Source organism: Nyctereutes procyonoides, unplaced genomic scaffold (genome assembly GCF_905146905.1).
Source record: "Nyctereutes procyonoides isolate TBG_1078 unplaced genomic scaffold, NYPRO_anot_genome, whole genome shotgun sequence".
NCBI lineage: Eukaryota > Metazoa > Chordata > Mammalia > Carnivora > Canidae > Nyctereutes > Nyctereutes procyonoides.
The window spans coordinates 35,505,312-35,520,387 of NW_026575049.1; the positions used below are offsets into that span (position 1 = coordinate 35,505,312).

At 48.7% G+C, this 15,076-nt stretch overlaps 1 protein-coding gene across 1 annotated transcript in view; it reads right to left on the bottom strand.

Annotated features, from left to right (window-relative positions):
* Window positions 1–15,076, bottom strand: part of SH3RF3 (SH3 domain containing ring finger 3) — a 352,997-nt gene that overhangs the window by 126,438 nt on the left and 211,483 nt on the right. The window contains exon 4 of the mRNA XM_055329433.1: window positions 9,753–9,848. Coding sequence (XP_055185408.1) covers window positions 9,753–9,848 — 96 coding nt within the window. The remainder of the gene's footprint in view (window positions 1–9,752; window positions 9,849–15,076) is intronic.

Here is a 15,076-nt window from a genome sequence, read left to right on the forward strand (position 1 = left end):
GCTGGACAAAGCCCACAGAAGCCTCTGCTTCCAGAGTCCTTAGGTAGAGCAACGGGCCTTCCAACCCCAGGCCGACATTCCCGATGAGAGGGGGGCAGTCACCTGGCAGCAGCTGCCCCTATTACTTCCTGACGCACTGGCTCTCCCTTTGAGGAGCAGGGCATCCTTGGAAGGAGGAGGAGACAGACACCAGGACTGGTGACTATGAATGAGCACCCTCCCCAAGTTGTCCCTACAAATTTGCCCACCCTGGACCCCACGGACAGTGTGGGGTCTGGGGAGGGCGCTGAGTGGGGGAAGAGGATCTCTGAGCTCCAGTGTCTACACTTTTCTGCTCAGGAACCTGGGCGTGAGCATACCCCCAGAAGCCACACCCTGTCCTCCACTTCCTCCCTGGAAACAGCTGCCCGCCCCAGGCAAGGAGCTAGAAAACTATGACAAAGTGGATGAAATCATGAGCAATCCGTTCTTACATTGGGAAATGGCGAATTCGATGTGTAGAAGTGCTGTCTACAACTTCAGAATGGTCCACAGTGCGTACGAGGAATAACTTCAGACTCCCTTCGTTCCCAGGGAGAGCGGTCGCTTGTGCCAGTGAGTTATGACCAAATGCTTTAATACCGTATTTCGAGATGGAGGCTCAAAATAATATTCTCTGTAAAATCTGAAGTGACAAGGAGACAACTGTGCTACATGATGAACTGAGTTCAACATTGTAATCACCTGAAGCTGAGAACCCAACTGTCTAACAATGTACCTTGGAATTGCTGTGCTGCAGACAAGGGCTCCCGAGTGGGCATCAGCTGTCATTAGGAACAATCACCACATTTCGTCTCTTGGCTAACTCAAGATTTTCGTTTTTGCCTCCGTCAGTTTTCCAGGATCTAGAAACAGCATCTTGTCAACAGTTTTCCCTAACAGCACATAGGATTCACTCAACACCAAGACTGGGGCTGAGGCCTAGACACTAATGGAGGGCTGGGGTCCGGCTCCCCAAAGTCAGAACTGTCTGGGCTCCCACCAGCCCCCACCTCACTTTCTGGAGCCTGGCCCTGCTCTCCCATCTCTCACGCTGTCCAGAATACAGCCCCCTGAGACATGCCCGCAGGGACTCCAGGCCTCCAGTGCCCTGAGGACTGGGACTCCTTCCCATTGGCAGGTGAGGTCATGAAGGGTTCATGTGTCAGCAGCAGAAGGGCAAGAAACCAGACAGGGCAGAGCTGTCCTAGAGCAGCAGGGGCTGAGGATGGAGCTACCACGTGCCCTGCTTCAGCTCCTGGTTTGAGAAATGGGCTTCTTGCAGAAGCCACTCTGGGCTGCATCTGGCTAAGGGAGGGCTGATGAAGGGCAGAGCTGTCTTTGATGCATTTTGAGTGTCAAAGGAGATAAAATGGACTTTAGCACATGCTCAACCTTCAAATTCTATCTTCCAGCGCTCATATCCAGGTTTCTTCCTGTCATTACTTGTCCCCTGGGAGCCTTCTCTCTCCTGAGTCAGCTTTTCTTTCCAAACCACCCTCTCTGGTCACCGTCCTGGCTCCAGAGCTAGTGGCCTCCGTCAGCACCCCACAGCATCCCACAGCAGCCCGTAGCAGCCTGCAGCATGCCGTAGTACCCCCAGCACCCCGCAGCACATTGCAGCACCCCACAGCACCCTGTAGCATGTTGCTGCACCCTGCAGCACATTGTAGAAAGCCTAAGCACCCGCAGCATGTTGTGGTACCCGCTGCCCTGCGCACACATCCCACTAGCACCCCTACACGACTAGGCCCCAAACCCAGGAGCCCTTTGCCCACCCTCTACTTCTGCCCCCGCTCCTGCCTCTCTCCCACACTCCATCTCCCCCTGACCAGAAGCCCCCACGGGGCCTCTGTTCTTAAGCCCTGAGCCTTGTCATTCTTGACAAATAATGAGCCCAGTAGCAGAGACCAGGACAACTGGGCATAAACTCTGAGTATCCCCCAGGTCTCGGGCCTCGGGCCTTGGAACCTCCCAATTCACCTCCTCCTCCCTCTGAAGGGCAGGTTTCTCCCCTGTCCATCAAGGGGGGGCCTCTTCCCCTCCCGGCTCTTCTTCAGCTGTGCCCTGCAATCCCTTGGGTTTTCTCATTGCCCTCTCTCTACTGTCCTCCCTGCTGCCCCATCTAATAGAACCTTGAGCAAGCGCTCCCTTGACTCTGATAACCACTGAAGATGTGCTCCTTTCCTGACTCTTCACCTGAGACCTCACCTACCCGCCTGCTCATCCCTCCAGGTTTTATCTTTGTTCAGCTACACAACAGATGCCTTCACAGGTTGATAGGGAAGGGATGCTTTCACAGAGGAGAGGTATTCCTTAGGGGTCCTCTGAACATGGCTTGTCACTTCATGTTACCTCCTTCTAAGTGCCAATGAAACACACACTGAACAAAATTAGAAAGCACCAGAAGTGGGCAGTCTCTCCTGTTGGGAGGATCTACTCTTTGCAACCTCCTGGGTCCCCAGAACCCTGTGGCCAGGCAGCTGTCTGACCAGGTCCTGGTGGTCGTCAGTGGTGGTCTGACGTCCACTGCCAGGCCTGGCCCATGAAACTCCCACACTATCCTCACTCCTACATGTTACAGACAGCAGAGCCCCCCAGGAGGGTCGGTCCCCCTAGAGCCTCTGTGAGCCTGGCCAGCCTGAACAGCCAGATACGACCCTCTAGTGTGGTTTAGCCCTGGGATGTCAGGGTTCACCTGTCACAGCAGGTACTGATACCTCAACTAGTACACTCATCAACCCTCCTCCCAATGTTTTCCCTTCCTGTTGCATGCCTGCTTCCAGGTACTCCCGTCCCTAGACTCAAACCCCCAGGGATCTGCTCCTTTCACCTCTGCAGCGTGAGGGTCTCCAGGTACCGGGCACAGGAGAGACACCCGCAGAGTCCCAGAGTTGGCCTGCACCCTTTCAGGTGTGGCCAAGGGCAGCCACTGTTCCTTCGCATGTGAGTTGAATAAATTATCAAGAGCAGCTTGCTTTCCCCCCCAGGGAACCGAGGTGGCCATCCCCTTACCTACATATTTTTTTAAATAATTTCTTCCTTCCTTCCTTCCTTCCTTCCTTCCTTCCTTCCTTCCTTCCTTCCTTCCTTCCTTCCTTCCTTTCTTTTTTTAAATTTTTATTTATCTATGATAGTCACACACAGAGGAGAGAGAGGCAGAGACATAGGCAGAGGGAGAAGCAGGCTCCATGCACCGGGAGCCCGACGTGGGATTCAATCCCGGGTCTCCAGGATCGCGCCCTGGGCCAAAGGCAGGCGCCAAACCGCTGCGCCACCCAGGGATCCCCCTTACCTACATATTTAAATGTAAGAGCACAAAACAAGGAAATGCATTAATGTGTGTCTGTTAAATAAGGGTTGACATGTGACATACAAGAGGGAAGGAAAGATCACCACTTCCAACCCAGAAGTCCTGCCAGTTGGCATGAGACGAAACGGTGCTTCCCTGGCACCGGTGGTCAGCCTCTGGGCCTAAGTGTGCTCAGCGCGGACAGCACAGCCTCCCTCTACCGGATGTCACCACCTGTCCACAGGATGAACAGTCTTCACTATGCGCCTGTATGTGTGCATCAGCCCAGAGCACAGGAAAGCCAGTTTTCAGGTGTGGGTGGCTCCCTCTCCCACGGAAACCTGTCACTGCCCCTCTTCTGGGTGCCAAGCCCCAGGAGATGAAGGGGAAGGAGATGGATAGAATCCTGCCCACACGGTGCTCTCAGGGTGACTGGACATGAACAGTCCAGTGAGTGCACAGTACAGCTGGGTGAGAGCATAGTCTGTTGGGAACATGGAGGAAGCCGTTACCCCAGCAGGGGCAGAGGTCTCTCACAGAGGGGGTAGGAGCTGGCTGGAAGGGTGTGGGGCTTGGCCTCAGGAGCTATATGAGGGGAGCTGGGGGTGAGACATCCCATCTTCTCCCCAATAGCATCCTCACACTGGCAGGAGCCAGCCCCACGCAGCCATGGATTCCAGGGCATGTAGGTCAGGCAATGGCATACAGCTGGCAGGGACAAGTCTGCGCACCCAGCAGTGCATCCAGAGGATGTGAGACCCAGCAAAGGTGCACAAGAGTGAGGGAGGTGCTGGTGGGCCTTGGGGGAGCACCAGCAAGGGAAAATCTGGGCCAACTCCAAAACTCAGGAACAAGGCAACCACATTCTTCTGCTAGGTCGACAACCAGTCCCTGTTAGGCCCCCTATAAACATTATGTGAGGTGTCTTTAAAGTTAAAACCAGTCCAAGCCCCTTTCCTCCCACTCACTGTCTCTACTCAGCGTGCCCCTCAGTCCCCCAAACAGCCTCTGGCTCTGGACAATCACTGCATTTTGTTGGACACAGAGAATGGCTCCTGGCGAATTCCTGTGCTGACCTCCTGACAAGCTGTCACTCCCGCAAACATTTATTAAGCACCCACTGTGTGTTAGTCACTTTGCTAAGTGCTAAGGATATTAAAAATGAATAAGAGAAGGACCCTGATCTGAGCAGGGGAGTGAAGAAGTTTAGGAAATGCTGGAAGCCCTGCACTTTGACATGAACAGGGTCCTATGGCTCAGGAAATGGTTTCATGAAGTGAGGACCGTTTGAATTGGGTTTTGAAGAGTGAAGAGGAGCTCTACAGGTCCTAGTATAGAGACCCTGAGCTAGGAAGGGCAGTGTGGAGGTTTGGGTGGCTGGAATCTCAGGTCCCTGGAGAGGGTCTGGTGCCGCCATACCAGGTAGAGGTTGTGAAGTTGGGTTTCAGCATTTCATGGTGGGTTTGGAGATCACCACCCTGGAGGCCACTGAGCCCAGGCTAGGAGGGACAGAGAAAGCTGGGACTTGGGGTAGAGGGGAGGGCAGGGCGGATTTGAGAGAAACACTTCAAGTACAGGGTGGAGGGCAGACTAGTGATGAGAGGTTGGTGTCAGGGGCAGGACCAGCCACTTGGCCTTTCTTGCTGATCCTCAAGCAAGCACGAGGACAGACCACCATGACAATGTCTCCCAGGGATCCAACCACATATACCCCAACCATGAAGTACAGCTAATGGTTAAATATCCCATTCTGCAGGAGTAAAGAACCATCATGTCACCTGGTAATTTGGAGGTCTCCTGGGTTAACTGCTGGTGATCCCGGTCTCCCCACGCTCTGCCTAAACAACTGATTTTCTGAACGTCTCTTGACACTTATGCTCATTGCAGCTCATCATTCTTTTCAACTGTATTTCCAGCCTATCACAGTCTTTGGGATCTTAATCCTGGCTGCGTGGAGAGGTTTTCCTGCCAGACAAACAACACAGGCAAATTTCCTCATGTGCCTTCTGTGTCTCCATCCAGATCCCTCGTTAATGCTCAGAGCACAGTAGCCCTGTGTCTCTCCAGACTGAGACTAATTTCTATGAACGCTCAACAACAGCTTTCAAGTGAGCAACCTCTCCTATCACGCAGCATGTAAATATCTGCATTGCTTGTCTTGACATTACCCAGCTGCACACCTGGCTGAGCTCAGGAAACCATGGTGGGGCTGTCGTGCCTGTACAGAGTGGGGGCCTACCTTCAAGGGGCTCTCACCCTGCTGGGGAGTGGAAATGAGCATTTGTGAGGAAACACTCAGAAATACAAGGCCAAATATGGTCAATTCCCGGGAGTGACAGAGATCCCCAGGAAACTCATGAATGGACCAATGAGCAATTATTCGCTCAACAAACCTTCCTAATAGCAGAGCAACAACAGAGTTGGCCCTTGAGAGCCTACCTCATGCCTGGGCTGTGTACTCTGTTATTGTCTTAAAGCCTTGCAATGATCTTCATGAGGTCTATGCTACTGCCCTGGTATGAGAGAGGAACCAGGCTCAGAAAGTCACACATCTAGGGCATGGTGTTGAGCCCAGTGCAGGCTACCTCTGAAACCCATGATGCTCTGAACTGCCCTGAGGCCCATTCATGATTCTGCCACTGGGGCTGCCATGGCCCACGAGAAATAGGCCTGTTCTTGGAGCATGACCTGAGGTCCACATTAAGGGTAGATGCCAAGCATGCCATCTTGGAGCCTTGTGGAAAACGATGATGGGTCTGGCTTGGCAGGACCTCTGGTTGGGTCTACTCATACCGCAGGGTGGAATCCAAAGCCAAACCCAGCCACACCAGGACCTGACAAGAGTGAAGTGCCTCACCCGTGTTCCTACAGCACATTTACCCCACAGCAGGCAGCACTGAGCCCCCACACACAAAGGAGGGGGGATCCCTTGACCCCTGGGCCTGAGGAATTCTCTCAGATTCATTCTCTCTGAAAGAGGAAAATGATGACAATTACTCTGCCTCCTGGAGGCACAGAAGGAAGGCCACGTCACCATTATGTGTTTGGGTTTATTCCCCGACGGCCAGAGCAACGCTGATTCCTGTCTTGGGTGGACATCAGCTGGAGCGCCTTGCCCAGCTGTAATCCAACACACAGCAGGTGTCAACAACACATGCCATGGTCCTGGTGAGGAGATGGCTGCTGATCGTGACTGTTCATGAAACCAACAGGGAGAAAAGAACCAGGAGGCAGGTTCAAGACGCCAGGCCAATGGCTGGGGAAGCTAGAAAGGCAGTGAGGAGCTCAAAGGCGGGGAAGGAAGTCACGCAGGAGGCAAGAATTGAGGGTGAAGGAGTCAGGTGCAGGCATTCACTGCCTGAGACCAGCCGGCCCAGGTCGCCGATGGGGACACCATGGCAGCCCAGGCCCTGTGCATTAGGGGGAGTGGGGACAAGAGGGTTGTTTCTGCAGTACTCCAGATATATAGATATTTCTGGAGACAGGGACCGCCTTCTCAGAAGATAGGCTGCCAGAAGGTCTAGGCCATGCAGCCCCAGCCTGGCTTTATACCATCTGCCCTACTGTGCCTGCCTGGCAGGCCCAGGCTGAAGAAACGGCCCTGCTTAGGGGAGGACTGTACAATCTGCGAAGCACAAGAACTTGTTCCCTCCTTACAGATCCACCCGGGTCAAGCACGAGGCCAAGATCTGCCTCAGTGGGAAGTCAAGTTCAAACTCTGCGGAAGACCTGAGCTCCAACCACTTGGATCTCAGAGGCTTGCTCAGCCTCTTGGAGGGAAGACAGCCTGAACTTGGGAACCCCTGAATCCACCCCTAAGGCTACAAGGGGCCAGAGCCACCCACGCACTTCAAAAAGGAACTTATCCAGAAACAGTGAGACATGGTCTCAGGAAATACACATTTGGGGCTTCTTGTCTACAGTGGTGGCTAAGCAAGCAGCCAGGAGTCCACTTCGGAGCAGGTCAGGGTGCAGAGCTGCAGCCCAGGTGTCGAGGGCCATGGCATGTGGCCAGGCAGCTGCCCGGGAGCTACCCTGCCCAGGAAGGAGCAGGGTCCAGAGGAGCAAGGCCCCTGCCACGGTGGCTTCGGGGGGGGGGGGGCTCTGCCAATGCTCCTGGGAGGGCAGCTGAGCACCCCTGTGCCTTGAGCGTCCTCAGGGCATCCAATCTGAGGAGACACATGAAGGGATCAGGAGCCATGTTGAGAGCAGAGGTGGGACTGTCACTGGAGGTATGAGGCATGGAGGGCTTTCAGGCCAGCGGAGGAAGGAGTCTGCCTCGAGGGAGACATGTTCGAAAGCATCTCCAATGGCTGGGCACTAAGGCCCTGGGGAGGCATGGACAGGCCATCTGCCATTTGGGTACATCTGTGGAACCAAAGGGAATCATAGTGCACCCAGCTGACAGGCTTCCCAGCCCTGACCCCAAGCCCAGCCTGCCCGATGATGCCCAAGCCCTTCCAGAGGGCAGGCAGCTGACGGGCCTGACCTGGCCTTCCCCAGAGGGTGCCTGTGACCTGCCGAGGCATTCCTTAGGTCCTTAAGCTGCACTCTAAAGTACACAAATGTCAACTGCACACCAGTTTACAGCTGCACACAACTGTGAACCACTCCCGAGACTAAGATATCAACACCCCAGCATTCCAAAGGCATCCCTCCCTGCAGAGGCCCCACGGCAAGTGAAAACCATATATACTCTTTGGTGTCTGGCTTCTTTCAAAAGGTTTGTCTCTGAGATTCAGTCATGCTTGGAAATGTAGTAGTCTATCATTCATTTCCTCTACTGGGTAGTATTCCATCATATGGACATACCTCCTTTTACTTATCCATTCTGCTGCTGATGGATGGACATTTGCAGCATATCCAGTGTGAGGCCATCACAATAAAGTTTCTGTAAGCATTTCTGCATATGTGTTTGAGTATCCTTGTAAGTCGGCCAAGGAAAACAAGTTCCATAGGCTACCAATGCCCGCAAAGCCAGATTTCTCACTTCTAGACTGCACCGCAAGAGTCACTCTTGATACCAGGTTTATGTAAGCAGCAGGATAGGAAAGAAAATACCCGTGGAAACTGGAACAAATGCCCAAGTGGAAGCTTACACGGTGTTGGAGGAGGAGGTTTGACTTGTACAGTGCATGACAGAGGGGTGTGTCTGAGCATGTGTGTGAGTCCATTTGGGAGTTTGTGACTGTGTGAGCACTGCATGTGCTGTGTGTGGACCTACTGTTACTGTGTGACACAGTCTCGGGATCTCCTGGGCAGTCTGTCCAAAATTACTGTGAGAACCACTCATCCAGACCATTTAGAGAAAGTAGAGGAAGTGAGCAGAGATGAGGCTAGAAAAATAGATTAGGAGCAAACTGCATTCAAAGTGGTGAATACTTTACTATAGCATTTGGACTTTATCCTGTAGGTGACAGGAATCACTAGACGTGTAGAACAAACACCCAGTGGCACCCACGCACCACTCAGCAGGCATGGCAAGGCCAGCTGCATCACTGAGCAGCATGTGGAACCCTGCACCAGGCTGAATGAACTACAGTTTGCTAGTGGGGGGAGCCGGAGGGTAGGGCAGTGAAGGGCTGAGTCTGTGTTCATGTTCTGGCTCTGCCATTTATCAGCGAGGGGACCTTTCTATTTGCTCTATTTGCTCATCTGTAATGTGGGGACATTCCTGGCTTTCATATACCAGAGTTGTTGGGAAAATAAAATGAGCAAGTACTTGAAAGTGTTTGTCACACAGTCAGCAATAGCTGAAATGATTCTCAGGATAACTTCAGTGGTTAATAGATGAAGCATGTATTGGCTCATGAGTGTACACATGTGACTTGCACTGACAAATGGCACACGTACACACGATGGGCAAACACTCCAGCACACAAACAGCAAACAGTGGTTTACAAATCAGACATTCTAAGATGCTCCCAGCTCAGCCACTGCTCATAACTTACTCATTGGAAACCAAGTGCTCCTCAGTTATAGAAAGGAGACAGGAAATTAACAGGCCCCAAGTCATCTTGGCTTCAGGGACTCGCAGCTGGGTGAGCTGCCTGGTCACCAAGTCCTCGGAGGACTGCAAACGGCCCGCCACAGCCGTTCTTGCAGTGACACGGGGAATGCTGCCTTATCTGGGCTTGGGAGACAAGAGCAGCAGTACCTAGGAGAGTCTGGGGAAGCGGGTGCCAGCACAGGATTTCTGTGAGAAGTGGGGAAAGCCCACATCTGTGATGCCCACACAGTATGATGGTCTGCAGCCAGGCCGGGACAGACGACTGGAGGAGCCGAGGCAGTTCTCCTAGCACTGGCACAGCAGTCTGAACAAAACCCAACACAGTCTCCATCCGCCTCTCCGCAGGCCAGGAGCCCGCCCCTGCCCCTTGCCCCACCTGGTGAAACAGACAGCAGGGTGGAAGAGGAAGCCCATCTGAGAGCATAGTCTTACCTCCACGTACAGCAAGGGGAAGATCCCAATCTTGTCTCCCAGCATGCCTTCTGCCCAGTTGTCATCCACTCTTCTGATGACAGTCAGGATCTCGTCCTGGGGTTGCCGCAGCCCACCATGCACACAAATACATGGACATGTAACAAACACAACAAAAACAGAGACAGTCAGTACTGCAGGAGCTAGGAAAAGATCCCAAGCAATGATGTAAATAATAGTTTATTATCTATTCTGGGATCTGACATATGAAAAGTCTGCCCTTACATCTTCACCCATGGTCTCCTTCTTTCTCTCTTACATATTGATTATAGCTGCAAAAATCCTCAAATAGAAAAGCGTGGCAATTTACAATATGGTTAGTATTTTAAAATTCATGTTCCTATGACTTATTTACTGAAATAAAATTATTTTGAATAAAAATAAATTCAGCAAATATAAATCTTTTTAAGTTTCTGGCTCCATCCACGAACAAAAAAATGACCCAATCCAATTCCATTTATTTCGAGTCATGGGTACAAAAAGCTTTGGATAACCCTCTTAAATTCTTTGGCAATGCAGACGATGCCAAGTATAGATGCACAAAGTGGAAACAGATGGAATGAGAAAGGAAGAGGCATAAAGCACGGAGGAAGAGGAGCTTTCCGGGGAGACTGGCAGCTTGGTGGTTGTGAGAAAGGTCACGCCCAGGATGCCATCAGCGTGCCAGGAGCTGCAGGGACAAATGACAAGGGGTGCAGATAGGAGGGTGGGAGAGAGAAAGTGATGGGAGAGCAAAAGAGGGAATCCACCAGGGAAGAGGACTGGGGATGAGAGATAACAAGGGGCAGCATCAAGTGTCAAGAGGGCCAGACAGGGATCTCACAGGCAAAATGGTGCCTCCATCAGCAGTCTGTGGCTGGCCTCTATTCCCTCTCCAGTATCCATCCTCCTCATACTAAGCAAGGTTTATAATGGAACCCCTCAAAGACTGTCTGCCAAACCACCCTCTCTCCCCCTGCCCTGCCACATTAAAACCTTCCTGTCATTTGTCCCTCAGCAAAATCTGCTAGGGGACTACCTTGCCCATCTGGGGCTTGTGCTTAGGAGCTGATGGTCAGCCTAATGGGGTAGCCCCTCATGGATTTGAAGGTACCATCTGAGTCTTTAATACTTTCATATGAAAGCAATGAATCTTCCAGTGTGGAGCTGAGTCCTCCAAGAGTCTTCAGTACTTTAATATGAAGCAGCAATATGGGACTTGGAGGCTTCTCTCATGTCAGAGACACATTTTAGGCCACCACACTTCATGAAATTATCAGAAAAGGTGGCTTATCTGTAAGCTAAGGGACCACACATTTTTGGGGTGTTCATCTGGGTCAAGGTAGAGTGATCTAATGAGAGTCGGATATGCCTTTTAGAGAACACAGATAGGGAAAAGCAAGGGTGAGTGTCTGTCAGAGAAGCTCCCCATGGTCTATTTCAAACCTCTCCTCACCTGCTCCTCACAGAGGAGAGTCGAGGAGCAATCATACCCCTCATTTTCTCTGCCCTCATCCCCAACCTCCCAGTTTAAAAAAAAATCAAATAACAAAATAATCTATGACTTCAGAGTATTTCTTCTCTCAATTGATACAAGCCAGAAAAACACAATAGACACTACAAGGGGAAAATATCATTTCACATGTTACAGGGTAGGTGGTTCTTAGGCTACAGAACGATATTTGTAAGGGTTCCCTTCTAGCTCAGGAATTAGAATGTACAGGCTTTTCTGTAATCGTTGGGCCAAAGCAGCCAACTGTCATGAGGAGAGATGGAGAGAATGCCCCTGAACTCCCATGCCTTGCTCACCTCACAAGTTCAAAACTGGTGAGAGTCCTGGGCCTGTGATGAACTCAACTCAGATCTAGCCAAAGGGAGGCCCTTAGGATGTGTGCTGATCATACAAAGGGAAAGGTAATTGAAGGTTTCCTACATGTCAGAGTTTTTGCAACAATAAAATAGCACCAAAAAAGGGCATTTAATTTTGTAAAATTCAAAAGAAGAAAGTGCCAGGTTAATTTTGGTTAAAAACCCGAAAATACCGGGGGAATCCCTGGGTGGCTCAGCGGTTTAGCGCCTGCCTTTGGCCCAGGGCACGATCCTGGAGTCCCGGGATCAAGTCCCGCATCAGGCTCCCAGCATGGAGCCTGCTTCTCCCTCCTCCTGTCTCTGTCTCTGTCTCTCTCATAAATAAATAAATAAATAAATAAATAAATAAATAAATAAATAAATAAATATAAATAAATCTTTAAAAAAACCCCAGAAAATACCATATTATCCACACTATTACTTAGGACTGGTCTAGACATTAGAGCCAAAGAAATAAAAGAATATAAGACAGAAAGCATGAATATTGGAAAGAAGGTATAAAAAATTTTACCTAGAAAAAAACAGTATCAACTAAAATTAGAATAAACAAATTTGAGAAATACTGCAAATTTTATTTATTTATTTATTTTTACGGGTCCCAAGGCTTTCTTCTTCTTCTTTTTTTTTTAATGCAGTAATTCCTTTATTCTGCAAATGCAAGAAGTTGATTTCTCATCCAGTTGTTGCTAGCTTGTCCCTAGGACTCACAAACCCCATCATTTTACCATAATCTTGAGATGCTTACACTTTTGTTTTGTTTTTTATTAGCTTCAGTAGAATTTAGTGATTCATCAGTTGCATATAGCACTCAGTGCTCATTAGATCAAATGCCCTCCTTAATGCCCATCACCCAATTACCCCATCCCTCTACCCACCTCTCCTCCAGCAACCCTCAGTTTGTTTCCTATAGTTAAGAGTTTCTTATGGTTTGTCTTCCTCTCTGATTTCATCTTATTTTATTTTTCCTTCCCTTCCTCCATGTTCATCTATTTTGTTTCTTTAATTCCACATATGAGAAAAATCATACGGTACTTGTCTTTCTCTGAGATACTCACATCTTAACCCAAAAGGGCAGGGTGGTTAGTGCAATGCTGGTTTGCTTTACTAGGGGAAGCAATATTGTTGTACATAGGATTGTGCCAATAACTTTGATTCTATTCTGAAGAAGATCATTTGTAGGCAGGTTAGAAGAGGGTCAGGCTTTCTTTATTGGTGAGCAGGCAGGTTGCAGGTGAGTCGGGAGCTGGGGAGCAGCTGGGGAGCAGCTGGGGAGGGGGTCCTGTGGCTGCTTTAATGGCAGACCCGCAGCCCTGGTGGCCAGATGACTCCCCTGCAACCAGGTGTGGACGGCAGGAGCGGGGAGGGGCGGGCAGGGCCGCCAGCAGCCACATGGTCAGAGGCCTGACGCACAACACAGACCCCAAGGCAACCCGCCAACACGGACTCAGGCAGGCAGGACGCTTGGCGCAGTGGGCAGCGCGTCAGTCTCATAATCTGAATACTGCAAATTTTAAAATACATACATAAAAATCATTGGTTTACTCACATACCAGCAATAGTAAGTTAGAGAATATGATTAAAATTGTCTATTTAAAAATTTCTCTAATACACCATATATGCCAAAATGAATTACATTAAAGATTTAAATGTTAGAAAAAAAACTCAAATGCCCAAGAAGTAAATATGAATTGGTGTTTAATCCTAGCTAGGGAAGGCCTTTTGAAGTATTATAACAATGATTTGGCTACACACAAAAATGAAATTCTCTATAATAAAAACAGCAAAAACAAAACAAAAAGGCAAAAAAACCCTAGAAAAAACTTGGAGAATCTATGAGAAACAACAATTTAATATCAATACTACATAAAACGTAAAGATACAATAGAAGAAAAAGACAAATACCTTTAAAGAAAAATAGGCCAAGGGCAAGAATGAGACAACTCACAAAAAAGAAGAAAAGTAAATTTGCCATTCAACATATTTTTAAAAGTTATACCTCACAAAACAATACAATTGTAAACAAGAAGAGTTTTTTTTTTTCTTCAATGTTCTATTTGGCCTATCAAACTAGCAAAAAAGAACATAAAGTGTTGGTTGGCATGCAGGGAATAGGCACTTTATCATTTCTGGTGAAGACATAAATTTATAGCAGGCAGTTCGGCAATTTCTATCAAATATCAAAGCCTGCATACCCACTGATCTAACAAGAGCACTTCTAGAGACTTTACCCTAGGAAAATCAAAGATGTGCAAAAAGATTTAGCTCTGAGAATGTTCATTACAGTATTGTTCAATTAGATAGAAACTAAAGACAAATGCCCAGCAAAAGAGGTCTTGTTAACTAAATTATGATAGTGCCCTCCAATACTATCCCCACCTCTGGCCCACTCTAGCCATCTTGTGCTACATAAGGAGACAAGAGGAAAATGGAGACATCTACATGGAGTTCACAGTTTAACATATAGGTTCCTTAAAAGACTAAGATCCGATAATAGGACCATAGGACTATACGGTGCTCCCCCCCTCCCTAAACACCACCATATTACTAAAGGCCAATTTATAGCAGTTCTTTTTACCTAGTACGTTATACCTGGCTATCAAGGGGAAAAAAAGTATTACTGGACATACTAAAAGGCGAAACAAAACAAAAACCAAAAATACAGTTTGAAGAGACAGAACAAGCATCAGAACAAAACCAGACTCAGACAAAGCACGGATGTTTGGAACTATCAGATGGGGAATTTAAAACAACTCTGATTAATATGCTAAGGGCTATAAAGGATTAACTGTACAGCATGCAAGAACAGATGGGCAATGTAAGTAGAGAGACAGAAAGTCTAAGAAAGAAACAAAAAGTAATGCTAGAGATAAAAACACCATCATAGAAATGAAAAATCTTTAGATAGGCTAATTAGTACTCTGAACATTGTCAAGGAAAGAATCTTTGACTCTAAGGATATCTCAATAGAAACCTCCAAAACTGAAAAGCAAAGAGAACAAAGACTAGAAAAAAAAGAACAGGATGTGAGATACCTACAAAATGTGTAATGTATGCATAATGGAAATATCACAAGGAGAAGAAAAAAGGAAAGGAAAGGAAAGGAAAAGAAAGGAAATGAAGGGAGGAAATAGAAGACATATTTGACACAATAATGACTGAGAATTTCTCCAAATTAATGTCAGACATCAAACTACAGACCCAGGAAGTTCAAAGAACACCAGGATAAATGCTAAAAAGCCTCCCACAACCTAGGCATAATCAAAGGACTGAAAATCAAAGATAAAGAAAAAATACTCTCCAATTGATTTACAAGGGGTGGTAAAAGGGGAGGTGGGCAGGGGATGGGGTGACTGGGTGATGGGCACTAAGAGGGGCACTTGATTGGATGAGCACTGGGTGTTATACTATATGTTGGCAAATCGAGCTCCAATAAAAAA